Below are 16,192 nucleotides of genomic sequence, written 5' to 3' on the forward strand. Positions count from 1 at the left end.
CTCACTTTCAACAAACAGAGAGTGAGCCGAATGAGGTTTATATCATTATCAAGAACCGGTCTGAGAGCTACAGGGCATTCATTTAGTGCAGAACCTTATCGAAGTGCTAAGGAACATGCCTTAAAACTAGATACAATCTCATCTGGTCATATGTATGAAATCACTGTATAGCATCTTTTTTTATGAGCACTGATAAACTTAAAAATCTTTTGAGTTCTGATTAAAGTGTCTTCCTGAAGCCTCGACTTCACAAAGTGGCTCTATCCTTGCAAGCGCCGCCATTGAGTTTCATAAACCATTTTTCAAGGTCTCCTTTCTCTTGTCTTACTGGACTTCATACACAGTCATTTTTCGATGCATCTTTTCATATCTGTGAGATTGGATGCAAAAAGCACCTTGAATGATGGCGAATCGTATGATAAAGAACATCGAAAAAGCACAGAGAAGTTCCTCAGTGCCTGTCGGATCATGAAAACAGCATGATTGTCTGTTCTTAACGTGCGAATACCATTGAAGCCACTGATAACTGTGGTATTCGGCCAATTAAAAGGTCACGCATTCTTTCAGAAATACTTCTTACAGATTGAATTTTATCGTGTGTTGAAAACGAATTTCAAAATGCCATCCGATGAATTCACCTAAACCTCAAAAATCCAGACCCATGTGATGCCTGTTAACAAAATCCAGCATGTTTCGCTTCACGAGTCCGTGAAGTTATTAACTCGCCCTGACATTGGACTTCCTATCATTGATTGATTCGCACAGATCTCAGCTCTGAGCTGTCTCACTGCTTTAGACTCAACAGTGACCGGCGTCCTCTCATAGACAGATCTGTGTTTTACGTCAAAGGCTCGGGTTTCATATCCGAGCGCGTGAACACCGATGTCCTGTCCTGCTTCATTAGTCTTCCCAACTCTGGCTGGTTTCACTTGAAGCGACCCGCCAGGCCGTACCTGCGATATCGCAGTTGATACCTGTCATAAAGCTCCCGTCCTCCTTGTCGGGAGATGTCAGATGGATGTGACTGCTGACGTGACTCCTGGACCGGGAAGCACACGAGGCACGTTCCCGGCCCCTTCAGCTGGGATTAAACACGACGCACCCCCTCCGCTCTGACTCCGTCCACTTGTCCGTGGACAAAAGCGGTAACTTAAAGTTGACACGGATCAATGTGCTGCTCCTGTCAAACCCGATCCGTCAGACTCGCAACGTGGATCAATACCACGTCTTGCTCCTCTTTATCTCCTTTTGTCTCTTTTCTGTCCCTTTCTCGATGTTATGAATGTAAAATGACCTACATCGAATTAAAAGGGATGGACAATGGGGCCGACTCTTGTCGATTGGAGATCGTATTTCTGCTCACCCAACAAGTGATGTTTTTGGGGGGAACCAACAAATGCCCACACTGCTTCCAGGCACGTACGGGGCTTTTTCCCCATCAATATGAAGTCGTTGGCATGCCAGAAATGGCAGCGTTAATAAAAGCAATCACTAATGCTCGTCTCAAGAAGGTGCCGCTGGCCATGGAGGCGTCAGGAGATGTGTCTCAAAAGCCTTGGTCTTTTGTGGTCCTTGAGAAGTGAAGGCCCTCGCTCTGCACATGTGGGCTCTCAACACGCCGCCAGCGAGTGTTAGGCTTTTCACAGACCTCCCATTAGCCCATTTTGAGGACGCTTGTGAAAGGACTGGAAATGAACTTGGGCACACTTTTAGTGCTTTCTCCTGCTTTTTCTGCCTCGCGTCTTTCTTTCCTCTCCCTCTTTCTCTGACTTGCCCTGACCCCTCGCCCTCTTTGCATCATGACCAACGTGTCGGCTTTTTTTTCGCTCCCTCTCCCGCATTCAATTTCCTCGTGTCAGGAAGTCTGAATGCAAACGGGACAGACCGTCAGCGAACGTGCGCCTGCGTTCCTCCTAATTACAGCGCTCTCACAAAGGTGCGCTCCTTTTACTCAAGGTCGAGACTCAATCAGCGCAGTCTGAACGAGTGACATCACTTTCATACAACTCACCTGTCTTCACCAGCCACCGGAAAAATTGCTTTAAGTGCTCGGGACTCACACGTTATTGTTTATATGCTGTTTCCACACAACTTTTAATGCGCTAAAGATCAGGACATTCAGCCCATCGTAGCTTAGCGAACATCTGCCCTTTATTTTAAAAGGCTGAATGCCGGTTTGAATGCAAGGGGTGTTCGATTGATAAATTAGAGCACTTTGGTGCCGATATTTATGTGGGCATGTGGACAAAGTGCTAATATTTTACAGCAGTTTACAGCCACGCTTCCCTAGCGCCTGCCAGTATTTGCAGCTGAAATGTGGAAAACTGAGTTTCACAGCGTAGCTTTGGCCAAAAGAGGTGAAATGCAAACACTCGGGATGTGTACGAAGATGGAGACTGTGTAACCAAAAACAGATTTTGGTCTTTTTTAACACAGCGTTTCAAGGTGTGAACCGTCACAGTGAATAGTAGTACGTATAAAATTCTTTGAAATATAGATTTTCCCCCTTTTGCTCTAATGAATGTCTTCATGTATTAACAGCACGAACGGGCATTAACTGGCCATCTCTTATGGTGGGGATGAGATTCCCAGCACAAAACGGCCCCATATGCCAGCGCGTGCCAGACTTCTGACTGTGTGTGTTTCTGGCACAGGTCTGGAGAAGACTCAGAGACAGGGAGTGGAGGAGCTCATCTCTGCCATGCCCTGCAACTTCGACCACACCAGCCTGTTCTTCATCCTGCAGAAACACACGCTCACACATCGCATGAACGACTCCTTTTCCTGCCTGGTGAGCTGAGAGAGAGCACAAATCTGTGTGTTGTTCTTTGAAGAATCACACATATTATATGATGTGTTTTTATTAGCGGGTCCTCTGAACAATTCTGGTTACTTTGTGGCTCCTAACGTATTTTTAGGACTTGAGAAAGAAATATGTGGGGAAAATTTGGCGAGTGATGATATAATTTGCAGCATAAATGTACAAATTTAAGCTGTATGTGTTTGACTCCTAAAAAAATAATTTGTTTAGGAATCGTTAGGAATCATTTGTTTGGGAATCGATTGGGCTACACTGGTTGCAATGTATGTTTTTGATTAATTGAAAAGAACCAGTTCATACAACTATTTCATTTGGATGCTGGACTATTATGGTTGTGTTGGATGTTTTTGATTCACTTATAAGAACTGACTCAAGAACCATTTATTTAGCAATCAGTTGGACTACTCTAGTATCGCTGAATGGTTTTGATTCGCTAAAATGACTTAAGAATAATTCGTTCAGGAACTGTTTGGAATATATTGGTAGTGCTGTGTGGTTTTGAATTACTGAAAAGAACCTATTGGTAAGAATCATTCATCTGGGATTCCATTGGGAACTGCTGTATGTTTTTGATTCACTAAAACGAGCCGACATTTAAGAATCAATTATTAAGGAATTGCTTGGACTTCACTGGTAGTGATGAATAGTTTTGATTCACTAAAAAGAATCAGCTCGTAGGAGTCATTTGTTCAGAAGTCGGACTACACTGGTTGTTTTGAGTGGTTTTGATTCACTAAAATGAACTGGCATATAAGAATAATTTCGTTCAGGAATTGATTCGACTTCACTGGTTGTGCTGGAAGGCTTTGATTTACAAAAAAAAAGAAACTGATTCATAAGAATAGAATGGGAAAAGATTGGGTTCTGTCCGTTATAGAATAAGAACGTTTTAAATACATTTGCAAAATTAGCATAAAGTCTGTTGATTCCATTTGTGCCTGCTCGTACGTGTGTGTGTGTGTTGTGTTGGTGAAAGTATAATAGAGGAGGGGTTTGTATGACTGACAGGGAGGGATATAGCCCTCCGGCTGAGTGAGGGCTCGCGGTTAAGACAGGGATAAACACTTCCAATCAATACAACCCAAATAGGAAAACCATCTACTTGCATCCCGTCTCCTCCATTTACTGCGTTGAATAAAAGATCCCTGCTGGGACTGAGTTAGTATGTTTATGCCTGTGTGCGTGTGATGAAATTGGAACAGGCGTTAGGAACATATGCGGGTAAATAGTCCACAATCGACTACAAGGTGGGTGGAGGTACACAGCCAATGGTGCAAATTAATAATTTTGTTTTATATATATATATATATATATATATAATATATATATATATTGTTAACACCCTCACTTGTGTGTGCCACCCCCCCCCACCCCCTTTTCGTCCCCATTGTCGCTCCATACCTGCTCCGAGTGAGCACCTTCTGTTATCCATTCAGCTTCTGAATGACTCTGTCTGCGTTTGGCTCTTTGTAAAGACTCCCCAGCCTTTGTTCAAACTTCTGTGTTCAGCTAAAAGGGAGCCACAAAAGCCACCTGAATGTGCTGCTTTTCCCATGCCTTCTGGGATGTGACATCTGTGGGGGAGTGGGCCTGTTTTCAGGGAAACGAATGGAGGGGGAACGGATTTTGCAGTAGACCACATGCATACTATATGATTGACTACAAAATGTGTCTTATATAGAATATATAAAATCAAAATAGACTTCAGTCCTCTCTATCTTTGGATAGGTTTTTTGCAATCTTTAGCATAGCAAGAAATGAAATCCGATCCGTTTATTCGGACAGTTTCTGCAATATCTGTTTACCTGCATCAGCTGCTATTGTAATGTAAGCACATGTACATGTTTATGGCATTACAAATTTGTCAATCTTTTAATCTGATTTCACACCACATTTGGGATCATCGAAAACATCAGATAGATAGATAGATAGATAGATAGATAGATAGATAGATAGATAGATAGATAGATAGATAATTGTAGTATATTATATTACATATATATTATTATATTATATATTAGCCTTCAAGTCTCAGATTTTCAAGCTCACAATCAATACAAGTGGCCTGAAGGAAAATCAATAAGTGATGCTGTTGTAGGGCTCAACTTTTTTTTTTGCGTCAGCTGTCGTTTGATACAGGGATTAGGTTCAGTGAGCTGTTGGTGATTCAAAGACCAATATTTGGATTTTCTTTCCTCGTAACTACAGGGAATGTGAACACTAGATTCATTGGACTGTGTGTGCATCCTCAGAAGTGACTCAAAAAAAAAAAAAAGTGTATATTTGCAATCAAAAAGTTCAGGCTGTGAATGTGTCCTCAAATTAGGGACAGTGATGAGCAGTCATGCTCCAACCTTAATATAATTACTCACATCCCCTTCACCCTCCATCCCATAATCACACATTCTCCCTGTGACACACTCCTCCATGCTTGCCCTTATTAGCAAGCCATAATGGCCTATAGATGGTCCATAAAAATCTTTCTATCACTGTTAGTTACTGGAGGAAATAAAGTGATTCAAGCCTTGACCACACAAGAGACACATATGAATCCAGCAAGAGAGGCTGTTGACTTATTAGTTGGTTCGTCAATTATATTCAAATAAATGGGTTTTTTTTTAAGATCTGAGGTGCAAATTTTTTAAAGTTATGGCATTTTAGTGCACTAGCGACACAATCCAGTTTAGCCGAGAGCTAAATGTGCTGAAAAAGCCCTAATATGTGTATATATAATGTATAATCAGTATATCAATATATAATAATGTGTGTGTGTGTGTGTGTGTGTATATATGTATATATATATATATTTACTATAATTACATTTATTTACTCTGTGGCAACAATAAATTCATAGACTATATATATTCAAATCATATAATATAAAAAATAATATAAATAAATAATTTTATAAATACATTTCTTTTTGTATCCTTTACTGATTTAGAAAATCCAGTTTATACCATAGAGAACTTATTTTTGTTTTTCTTAGTGAACTTTTCTTGTGTAATATATATTAAGCCAAAAAACTAAATTGGTTTTGTCATCCACAAGCAAGGTTTTGTCGTCAGTCTCCTTCTGTGTGTGTGTGTGTGTGTGTGTGTGTGTGTGTGTGTGCGTGTGTGTTTGAGAGCCAGACTGGGCCGTGTTGGTTAGGATGATGCTGCTGCCGTCTCAGTCGGTCGTTAGCGGTTAATTGAGCGGTAGGAGCCAAGACACGAGCAGGCCATCTGTTTGCCAGAGTGGAACATCTTGTGGCACTCGGCTCGGCGCTGGGCCACCGTGCCTCAGCCCTGAATGGTGCAATATTAATAGATCTGACCAAGACGGGAAGAGACGGACTGTGACAGAAGAAAGTTGAAGGGGGAAAAAGTGGAAAGATGGGCGGTTGCTTAGGCCTTAAATGTGTTTTTTATTTTTATTTTATTTTTGCTGGCCCAGTTGGGAAAGAAGATAATATTTCCACTGGCTCCATAAAATAATTTTTATCTAGCATTTAAAAATTGTTATAATTATTTACATTTTAATTAAGTACGTTTTTGCACATCACAAGTTATTGTTGAGATAAAAATGTAAGGGTCCAAACTTTTTTTTTTTTTATGGTCATAAAATAATTATTTTACATTTATTTTGATTGTGCTTTGTCCATATGACAATGGGATTATTTTGCATTTTATTGCATGTTAAGTGACGTTGCACGAGTCATTGTGTCACTTGCATCATCACATATGAGATTTTTTAATTTATTTTTTCTCATATTTAATTTTTGATGCTTAAATATAAAAAAAATATATATTGAGATTTTTCACAGTTGTAAATAAAACTAATTATTGGAGTGTGTTTTACAATAAAAAGGCCATTTCAGTCTTTCACGTTTAATTCAACGTGTTACGTGGCAGTTTGTAATTATTTGTGAAATAGCTGTATCCGAGTGACGATTGTTTCTACGCCAATATTTTTTTTATTTTTTTTAAATACTCACCAGATGAAGTTCTGGAAGAAAAAAGCCCTCCTAGATAAACTTCTCATGACAAATTTTCCCCAGAGGTCAAAGTTGTCAGAAAGCTCGACAGATGTTTCCTTTAGTAAATGGTTTGTATGTCTATAAAGTTACCGGCCAACTGGTGAGTAACTCCAGGTTTATTTACTCACCAAAGCCAATTTTTACTCAAAATTGAGAGTTTATGCATATGACTGTGGGAAACCATACTTTTGAGATCGCAAGATTGGATGCTTCTTGCGTAACACATCATGCACACACTGTATTCATATAGTATCTGTAAATATTGAAAGGTTTGAAAGGCGTCTGGCTGTCATATAAGCACTTAACCGACATTGAGTAATGCAAATAGCAATAGAGCGGGTTTGAATAGGTCAGACTATCAAGTGCACGTATCTCAAAATACACCGTACATCAGCTTTGTTGGAATCGTGCGTCACCGGACTTTAATGAAGCTTGCTGTCTTTGCTCCTGACGGGAGGTCAGAGGGTCTCGGTATCTCGCGTGCGACGGTCCCTCGCGACTGCCGGTCTCCTGTGAACGTCTCAGACATTGCAGTTCTCCTTGATTCGCGGCCCTCCGCACCGTCGTGGGCGAGCGGCCCCCTCAAAGTGTTAATTTGCTAACGTTCCTTCAGAGAAGGCGTCTTAATTAAGTTTGTAAGATTCATGCCTAATTTAGTTATTATGTGAGGGATGAATGAGCTAATGAATGCAACAGGAGCCTCGCGGCGATCTCCACCCGCCTGCATTACGTGTGACTTTTCTGCCTATGAATTAATTGTTTGCACTTAACCTTGCACTCGTTTGTTTAAATGTTGGAAATAGACGGGGTGTTTTTAACAATATTTTTTTTGGAAGAGCTCGTCTCGCACGCCGCGGTTTGGTTTTGTGTGTGTGTGTCTTGGCGTGAAATGAGAGGCTTGCTGAAATTAGACGCTTCGAGTTCAATTAGCGTAGCAGTGTTGTCGAGGAGAAACTAGGTACGTGTGTACGTTTGACGAATGTCTCGACTTCTCGGAGGTCCTGCTGGGGTCAGCGGCATTTTCAAAAAACTTTTTCTTCGCTGTTTTCTGTGGTGCTTGTTGCTTTTGGCCTTCAGATACAGAACATGTGTTTGTTGTACGCCTTTATTAGGCAACATGTATCTAAAGTCCAAAATAAACACTCACCAAATGCAATGAGTCACTTAATAATACGCTTGTTTTTTTACTGCGAGAATGATGCTGATGTATGCGTGATGTGATCGAATCAAATGAAAGACATGCCGTGCAAATGTTTATTAAAAAAATTGTTATGACTCCCGTTTTTCTGTAACATTTCTGTAGCATTTGGCTGAGATGGGCTAATTTCATGCTCATAGTAGATGTGTTTTATTGTCATCGTGTGCTGTTGTGTTTGCAGGGTTGGTTCAGCCCCGGTCAGGTGTTTGTTCTGGATGAGTACTGCGCTCGATACGGGGTGAGGGGCTGTCATCGTCACCTCTGCTACCTGAAAGACCTGATGGATTTCTCGGATAACAACGCCCTGGTGGACCCCACACTCCTGCACTACAGCTATGCCTTCTGTGCCTCACATGTCCACGGAAACAGGTATTCGAATACGTTTGTTGTTTTGTGCACATTTTCATTTACATTTATGCATTTTGGAAGATACTTTTATCCAAATTGACTTAGATTGCATTCAAGGTACACATTTCTGTTACCAGTTTTTGCTTTTCCTGGGAATTGAACCCATGACCATGACCATATCAGTGCCATGCTGGACTGTTTGAGCTGCAGAAGGGCTGAAATCTTTCTGAATTTTAATACAATTAATTAATTATGTGTATATGTATAAACATATATACATACAATAAATATTTCAAATATTATAATACTTTATTTGAAAATTATTAAAATGACATCTCTCTCTCTCTCTTTCTCTCTGTATATGTGTATATATATATATATATATATATATATATATATATATATATAATTCTTCTTGGATTTTTTTTTTTTTTTCTGAAGCTGCATCTGAATCATTGGTATTTAGATATATTTACAGACCATTTATTGCAGCTCAGAGGTGGCATGTATACATTTACACTACAATTACAATTGCATAAATTATTTCATGAGATTAATGGGTTTTTAGTGGGTATTAAAGGAAAATTTTCATCATTTACTCGTTCAAACCTGTATGACTCTCTTTGTTCTATGGAACATAAAAAACGTTAATTTGAAAAATATCTATTCATATATATATATATATATATATATATATATATATATATATATATATAATATATTACATTTCAGATGGGATAGTAGATTTTTATTTTTTTTGTATATAATTATTTAATAATAAATTAAAATAATTAAAATAATAATAAATAATAAAGTAAAATAATTTTTAGTATACATTTACACATTTTATTGATGCCGATATTTTATTTTGGTTCATTGTCATGGGGAAAGTAAAAAAAAAAAATGCAATAAAACTGACAACGTGTGAAAAATGGTCTCTTATCATTTATATATAACAACAAGCACTTTAACAATGCCCTATAGGCCTTTCAGACAGCAAGGAACATTTGGTTTCCCAGGAGGTTGTGCATTTTGAATTCTCACGTATTAAGTGTTTGAAATCAAGGATTTCATTTGTGTTGGACAAATGAGAAGTCCCACATGTTTGATAGATCACAAAAAGGAAAAAAAAACAACACTCAGAATGGCTTTTGTCTGCGCATAATGGGTGGGCATACAAAAGGAACGAGAAGACAGAAGAAATACTTTAATCACTCGGGAGGCGCTCAGCGTGGCAGCCATGTTCAGCATCACTCAAAGAGAGACTGAGAGCGTCTGCTTGGCAAATTAATTAATGTTTCTCTATTATCTCAAAACGCGAAGCAATTAAACCGTAATTACAGAGTCCATTTGTGCTCCTTCTACATTTTAATAATTTCTCTTTGATAAGGCCTCTGAGGATCAGAATTTTACACAAGCTTGTTTTCTGTAATTGATTATGCGAATTATTGATGGTTTGACATTACTTAGACTAAAATAGGCTTGCGTTAGCGGTAAGAGAACTGACTGCAGCTCGTGGTATGAGCAATGTCCCTTGTCCACTTGTTGGCGAAGTCCTTTGTGTTCGCGTGTACTGAAAGCTGTTGGTTTTCCACTTACCTCGAATCACCCGTCAATTGACTGATTAGATGTTAAATACACACGGATGTGCTCCTTCTCTTTGATGGCTGATTTAGTCAATTAGGAACAGTAATGATTAGCCTCTCAAGATAATCATCAGTTACAAATGAGGAAAATTGGCATGAGTAGCTTTTAGTTGGAGGGGGGGTGTTGTTTGATAATGACAGTTCAGCCGTGCAGTCGTGTGTAGAGAGCGTTCATGGGAATACGTTGAATTTTTGTGCTGCTACTACTTTGGTACTTTGCTACTAGCCTTGGCCATAATTTAAAATTACTTCTTTATGCAGTCCTGGTCAGAATTATTGGCACCCTTGGTAAATATGAACAAAGAAGCCTGTGAAAATAAATCTGTATTGTTAATCCTTTTGATTTTTTAATGTAAAAAAAATCACAAATCGAACCTTTCATTGACGTAAAATTTTTTTTAAATGGTTCGGGGGGGGGATCTCTAATGTGTTTCTCTAATATACATTGGCCACAATTAATGACACCCTTTTATTCCATACCTCCTTTTGCCAAGATAACAAGATAACAGCTCTGAGTTTTCTCCCATAATGCCTGATGAGTTTGGAGAACACCTGACACCTGAAGATCATCTCTCCAGATCCATGTTGGTGCTTCTTCTCTTCAGTTCAGCCCACTCATTTTCTATAGGGTTCAGTTTAGGGAACTGGGACGGCCATGGCAGAAGCTTAATTTTGTGCTCAGTAACACATTTTTGTGTTGATTTTGATGTTTGTTTTGGACCGTTGTCCTGATGGAAGATCCAACCACGGCCCATTAAAAGATTTCTAGCAGAGGCGTTCAGGTTTTTGATTTTTTATGTTGATATTTGATAGAATCCATGATACCATGTATCTGAACAAGAAGTCCAGGACCTCCAGCAGAAAAATAGGCCCACAACATATAAGATCCAGCAATATATTTAACTGTGGGCATGGGGTACTTTTTATCCCTGTTTGCACCCCTGTTTTTTTTTTTTTGTTTTTTTTTTATCTGACCACAGAATGCTCCTTTCATGCTCCTAGTCACCCTGGTGTGCTAAATGAACAAATTAAATATCAATGGGAATATGCTTGAGATATAAATATGAGATATTTTACTCATAAGAATATCTAGGGGTGCCAATAATTGTGGCCAATGTGTTTTTGGAGAAAAACATTTATTTTCACTTTCAATTGTTTGACTTCAATGAAAGATAAAGGATAAACAATGCAGATTTATTTTCCAAGATTTCTTTGATCATATTTATCAAGGTTGCCAATTATTCTGACCAGAACTGTACATGTATTCAGGAAATCCAATAGTGCACCAGTTAAACATTGTTGTTCAGAAGAATTAAAAAATTATATTTTCTTTTGATATTCCTTTCAAAAGTACATGAAAACACAGTACAAGTAATGTGTAACTAGTAAAGTAAAGCATTACTTATATATTTACATCAAAATATTTGAGTTACTTTTTGCAAGTAATGCAAGTTACTTTGTTTTCCCATTTATTGACTGACACCTCTTCTGTCCCCATGTTGAGAGAAGTGCAGAGGCGTTGTGTGAACATGTTATTGTACTTCTAGACTAAATGTAAGCATGCATTTACTCATCTCACTTTTTATTAGCCAATTTCTTTGCTGCTGACCATCGACGATTCAATTCAACCATACTAATAAGCAAAAAATGACTTTAGATAAACTTCACATTTGACTCATCAATGTTGAACTTTCTTCTCTTGCATCTTATTATAATCTAATCATGTGAAGATTATTTTGTGCACAGCTAGAAAATAACAATAGCCTTAACCCTGGTCCAGAGAACCTCTCATCTTCAGTTCAGATGAAAATGCATCCGCTCAACTGATCTAATGCGTCAGTCAATAACTCGAGGAACGGTTATGACAGTAAGCCTTTCTGACGGTGAGTGTGCAGCTTAAAACCTGTGAAGATTGTTGCCATCTTTATCTCCACTACTGATCTTGCACCCACCGACTCCAAGAGCACAACAGAGACCACACACTTTTTCTGCAGTCTTGGGTCTGGGAATTCATTTTTTTTAAATGGATCAATAAAGAGTTGTAAGCCGTGTGTTAGTGATGCGCAGATCACAGTTATATCAGTGGGTCAGCCGGGCCAAGTAATAAGAAATAACATTCCAATTAAATGCGAGTGGATCGCTGGTGGATGAGATAAACCATTAATGATGGAAATATGAACGTGTTTAAAGCTTCATTTTTTTGTCAGGCACTAATTTGCAGACTATCTACGCAGTTGCAGGGTCCACTTGTTTAAGCGGCAATGGAGGCAAAACAGATCAGATAGAATTTTCAAAAAGGAGAATTAAAAATAAATTAATAACACCTATATCCAGCCTTTGCTTGGTATGAATGTATTTCATTTCTCTTGTGTGTGTTCGGGAAGTTGCATTGATGGAAACAGTGTAAAGCCTGGCTATTAAGGAAATTTTCCTTTTGCCAAAGAAGAATTTTTACTTAATTACTTCAGTGTAATACGTTACCATATCATCAGCTTAACACTGAGAATTAGAATGATTGTTATGTGACGAACGGGTGCGGGTGAAACGGGTGAAAATCATATGGCGGATGATTTATTTTTAACAGCGGATTCGGGTGATGTTAAAGCTGATCCGTGCATCTCTAACGTGTGTTCACTGTGTATTTGGACGACAATCACAAGAAACAGTGAAAAATTATGTAATTAAATAAAAGTATTATATATATATATATAAAAATAGTATGTATGATAAACAATATATAATATATAGTTTTTCTAACAATTTTATTTCACAATATTATGGTATTTCTATTTCTAAAAATATTTGTATATATCTTTTTTTAGTGCTGGGCAACAAATAAATCGTGATTAATCACATCCAAGATAAAAGTTTGTGTTTACATAATATGTGTGTGTATGGTGTATAATTATTTTGTATATATAAATACACACAAATACATACAATTGTATATATAAATATACAATTTCTTAAATATAAACATATGCATGTATATATTTAAGAAATATTTGCATGTATATACTGTATATTTATAATATATATAAATATAAATGTTATTATATGAATATATATTTTTCTTAAATATACATGCTTGTGTATGTATTTATATATACAAAATAATTATACACAGTACACACACATATATTATGAAAACAAACTTTTATTTTGGATGTGATTAATCGCGATTAATTGTTGCCCAGCACTACATTTTTGAAAAATGTATTATTCTTTAAATTATATATTTAACATTTATTTAATATTCATTTTAAATCATAATTTTACACAAATAAAAATGTTAGTTTTTTTTACAAATAAATTTTGTAATATAATAATTATTATAAAATATATATAATAAAAACAAATATTCTACATTTTCCACAACAAAATTTAATGTTATTTTCATTACAAAGAGAATTTGCAAAAATATTATACAGGCTATTCCAAAAACTGCTGAGCTCTTTTGCATAAATTTTTGTTTCTATAGTAACAGCAACTTCTCTGATTGGTGGATATCTCTTCAGAATTATGGGTAGTGAAGTCTGGCTAATAAACGCCATTTTGACAATTGAAATCAAACTGACTCGTGGCATCTACTGAAGCATATATCATTTATCATAACTAATTGATATTAAGAAAATGAGTTGAGACTTTTACTCAGTTAAGACTTTCAATTGTGATGTGAAACGAAACCACTGAGTCTGTAAATTCTTAGATTTTAGGTAACGGTGTGTTAACCGAAACTCCTTTCAGACATGTTTGTCAGTGCAAACATCCTTGTGGCACATCTCAGTCGGTGTCGCCTGTGTTTGACTGACAGATGCACCCAGGGCTCGACGAGGCTTGGGACTTAGAAGCAAGTACGCGAGAGCAAACGGACAGGTGTGTGAGATGAACTGGCGAGGGCGTACTGACAGCGACGAGAGTGACAGTAATCACAAGCTAACCTCTTTCTCACCTGTCAGTCTTTCTCTCCTCTCTCGCCTGTCCATCATGCTTGGCTGCCCCATGTGACAAGAGTATTTACCAGTCGGCACAATCAGTTACTCACTGTAAACATGACATGCATCCAGATCCTCGCCCTTTGGATTGTCACTTCTGTCTCGTCCATTGGGTCTTGATTTGATCGGATACACACCAACCAATCTGTCATTGAGGATGGAGTCCGTTTGTATACTCTTGTAAAAACTGTTCTAGAACCTTAGGGTTCTTGACTCAATATGAGATGCTGAAGTACACGTGTAAATGACGCGCTTCACTAGTAGCTCATATATTTGCTTAAATTTCCATCTGCATTATTTTACAGTCGCACTTAGCCATCTCGGGATATCAATTTTATTTCAGTATATATTGTGTAGCCCTAGTGGCCAAGACCGAACTCTTGCAAACGCACAGCTTTGAAACTAACAACCAACTTCTTGGACATGTTGGCCAGACTTTCCCAAGACTCCTGCCGCTGTTTAACCCTCTTTGACTGGCCCCGGACAGGTCAACGTTTCACTCGTCTTAAACACACTCGCTTCATCGCTTCATCAGGCGCAAACAATAAGTCGGCCCCCTAACAGGGCAGCACACTGCATATATATATAATATATATATATATATACACATATACACACACACTCACACACACACATGTAGTGTTTTCATGTTTTATGGGGACTTTCCATAGACACAATGATTTTTATACTGTACAAACTGTATATTCTATTCCCTTACACTAACCCTATCCCTAAACCTACCCATCACAGAAAACTTTCTGCAATTTCACATTTTCAAAAAATATATATATACACTAATTGTAAATATATTTTAAATATAACATTTTAATTTGTACAATTTATTATTTATTTTTATACATAAATGTACTTTTTTTATTTTTATTTTTATACATAAAAGGAATTTGCATTATATTATATTGTATTTCCAGTATAATAATAGTAATAATATTGGATTATTTATATATATATATATATATATATTTATCAAATATCAAATATTAAAAAATCACACCAATGTACACACACACACCAATATTATTGTATGATATTTTTGTATTTTTCATTATTCCATTTTTTTCAGCAAATATTAGTTTTGTGTAGAAACATGTACAAAGTTTTGCAATAATAGCTGGAAATTATATAGGTAGTGTAATTATACAGGAGACTCCAAACATATGTAAGTTCACAAACACTTACTGGAAAATAATGGCATAAATAGCAAATCATACTGATTAGTTTGTCATTTTCAACTCATTCTTATTCCAAGACTATGAGATGTCATTCACGCAGTTTCAACAAAACGTCATCTATGTTAGTTGACAAGCAGAAAATTTACAACCAAATATCACAGAAAATTAAGTGTTTACGTTTTTCAAGGTATAAAAGTTACACGCACACGATCAACACGACATACAGCGACGGTTCCATCAACTGGCCCCAAATTCTCTCACATTGGCCCCCGGCCAGTGGGACGTCCTTATTACAGAGCCCTGAATAATGATAGCAAAAGTGATGCCTTCCTCAGCAAACACCACTAAAAATGTTGTGTTATGTAAGGTAGAATTGGATGCGTTTCAAGGTTTGAAGGATTCGTTTAGCATTAGTCAACTCGATGGGAGGATGTGTGAATTGCGAGAGACTTAATTACTGACTGAAGTCGCAAGGCTTTGGTAGTCGTAGGTTTTGGTGATGTACTGGGAGCTACAAACAAGCAAAGACTCTAAACCAGAGTGATTCTCCCTCATGCTAACAGTTCAATTCCCAGGCCTCTTGTTAGAAGCAGTTAAACTAAGAGGCCTTCCTTAAGAACTAATGAGCCTACACAGTACGACAGACAAAGACACTGAGATTAAAGGGTCGATGTTGAGTTTATACACTCCTTAGCCTTTACCATAATGCAAAAAAGAGTTTTTTTTTTTCTTTTCATTTGTAAGCGCTGATCTCCCCCCCCTGCTCGCGCATACACATCTTCTGCCGCTCTTCACACTCCCTCTTTGTGTTCTCTCGGGATTAGCTGGCTCTTGTCAAAAAGAAAAGGCGGATTTCATTTAATGGAGAGAGGGATTTCCAGAACAGACATGTTTACAAGTTGCCTTTACCTCTGCGTGTAAGGAAAGTGCTTTCTCTACAAGGCTAAGCTGTGCCATTCAGAAAGTGTGGAGG

General features: G+C 37.6%; 1 protein-coding gene across 13 annotated transcripts in view; it reads left to right on the forward strand.

Moving 5' to 3' along the window:
* Positions 1-16,192, forward strand: part of cadps2 (Ca++-dependent secretion activator 2) — a 137,440-nt gene that overhangs the window by 91,868 nt on the left and 29,380 nt on the right. For all 13 annotated transcript variants that reach the window (XR_014603694.1, XR_014603695.1, XM_084094532.1 and 10 more), the window contains exons 12-13: positions 2,655-2,791; positions 8,222-8,409. Coding sequence is in view for 11 of the 13 variants with exons in the window: in XM_084094532.1 (XP_083950658.1) it covers positions 2,655-2,791; positions 8,222-8,409 (325 nt within the window). In the remaining 2 variants the exon portion in view is untranslated. The remainder of the gene's footprint in view (positions 1-2,654; positions 2,792-8,221; positions 8,410-16,192) is intronic.

Source organism: Abramis brama (assembly GCF_963993115.1).
Source record: "Abramis brama genome assembly, chromosome: 20".
Taxonomy (NCBI): domain Eukaryota; kingdom Metazoa; phylum Chordata; class Actinopteri; order Cypriniformes; family Leuciscidae; genus Abramis; species Abramis brama.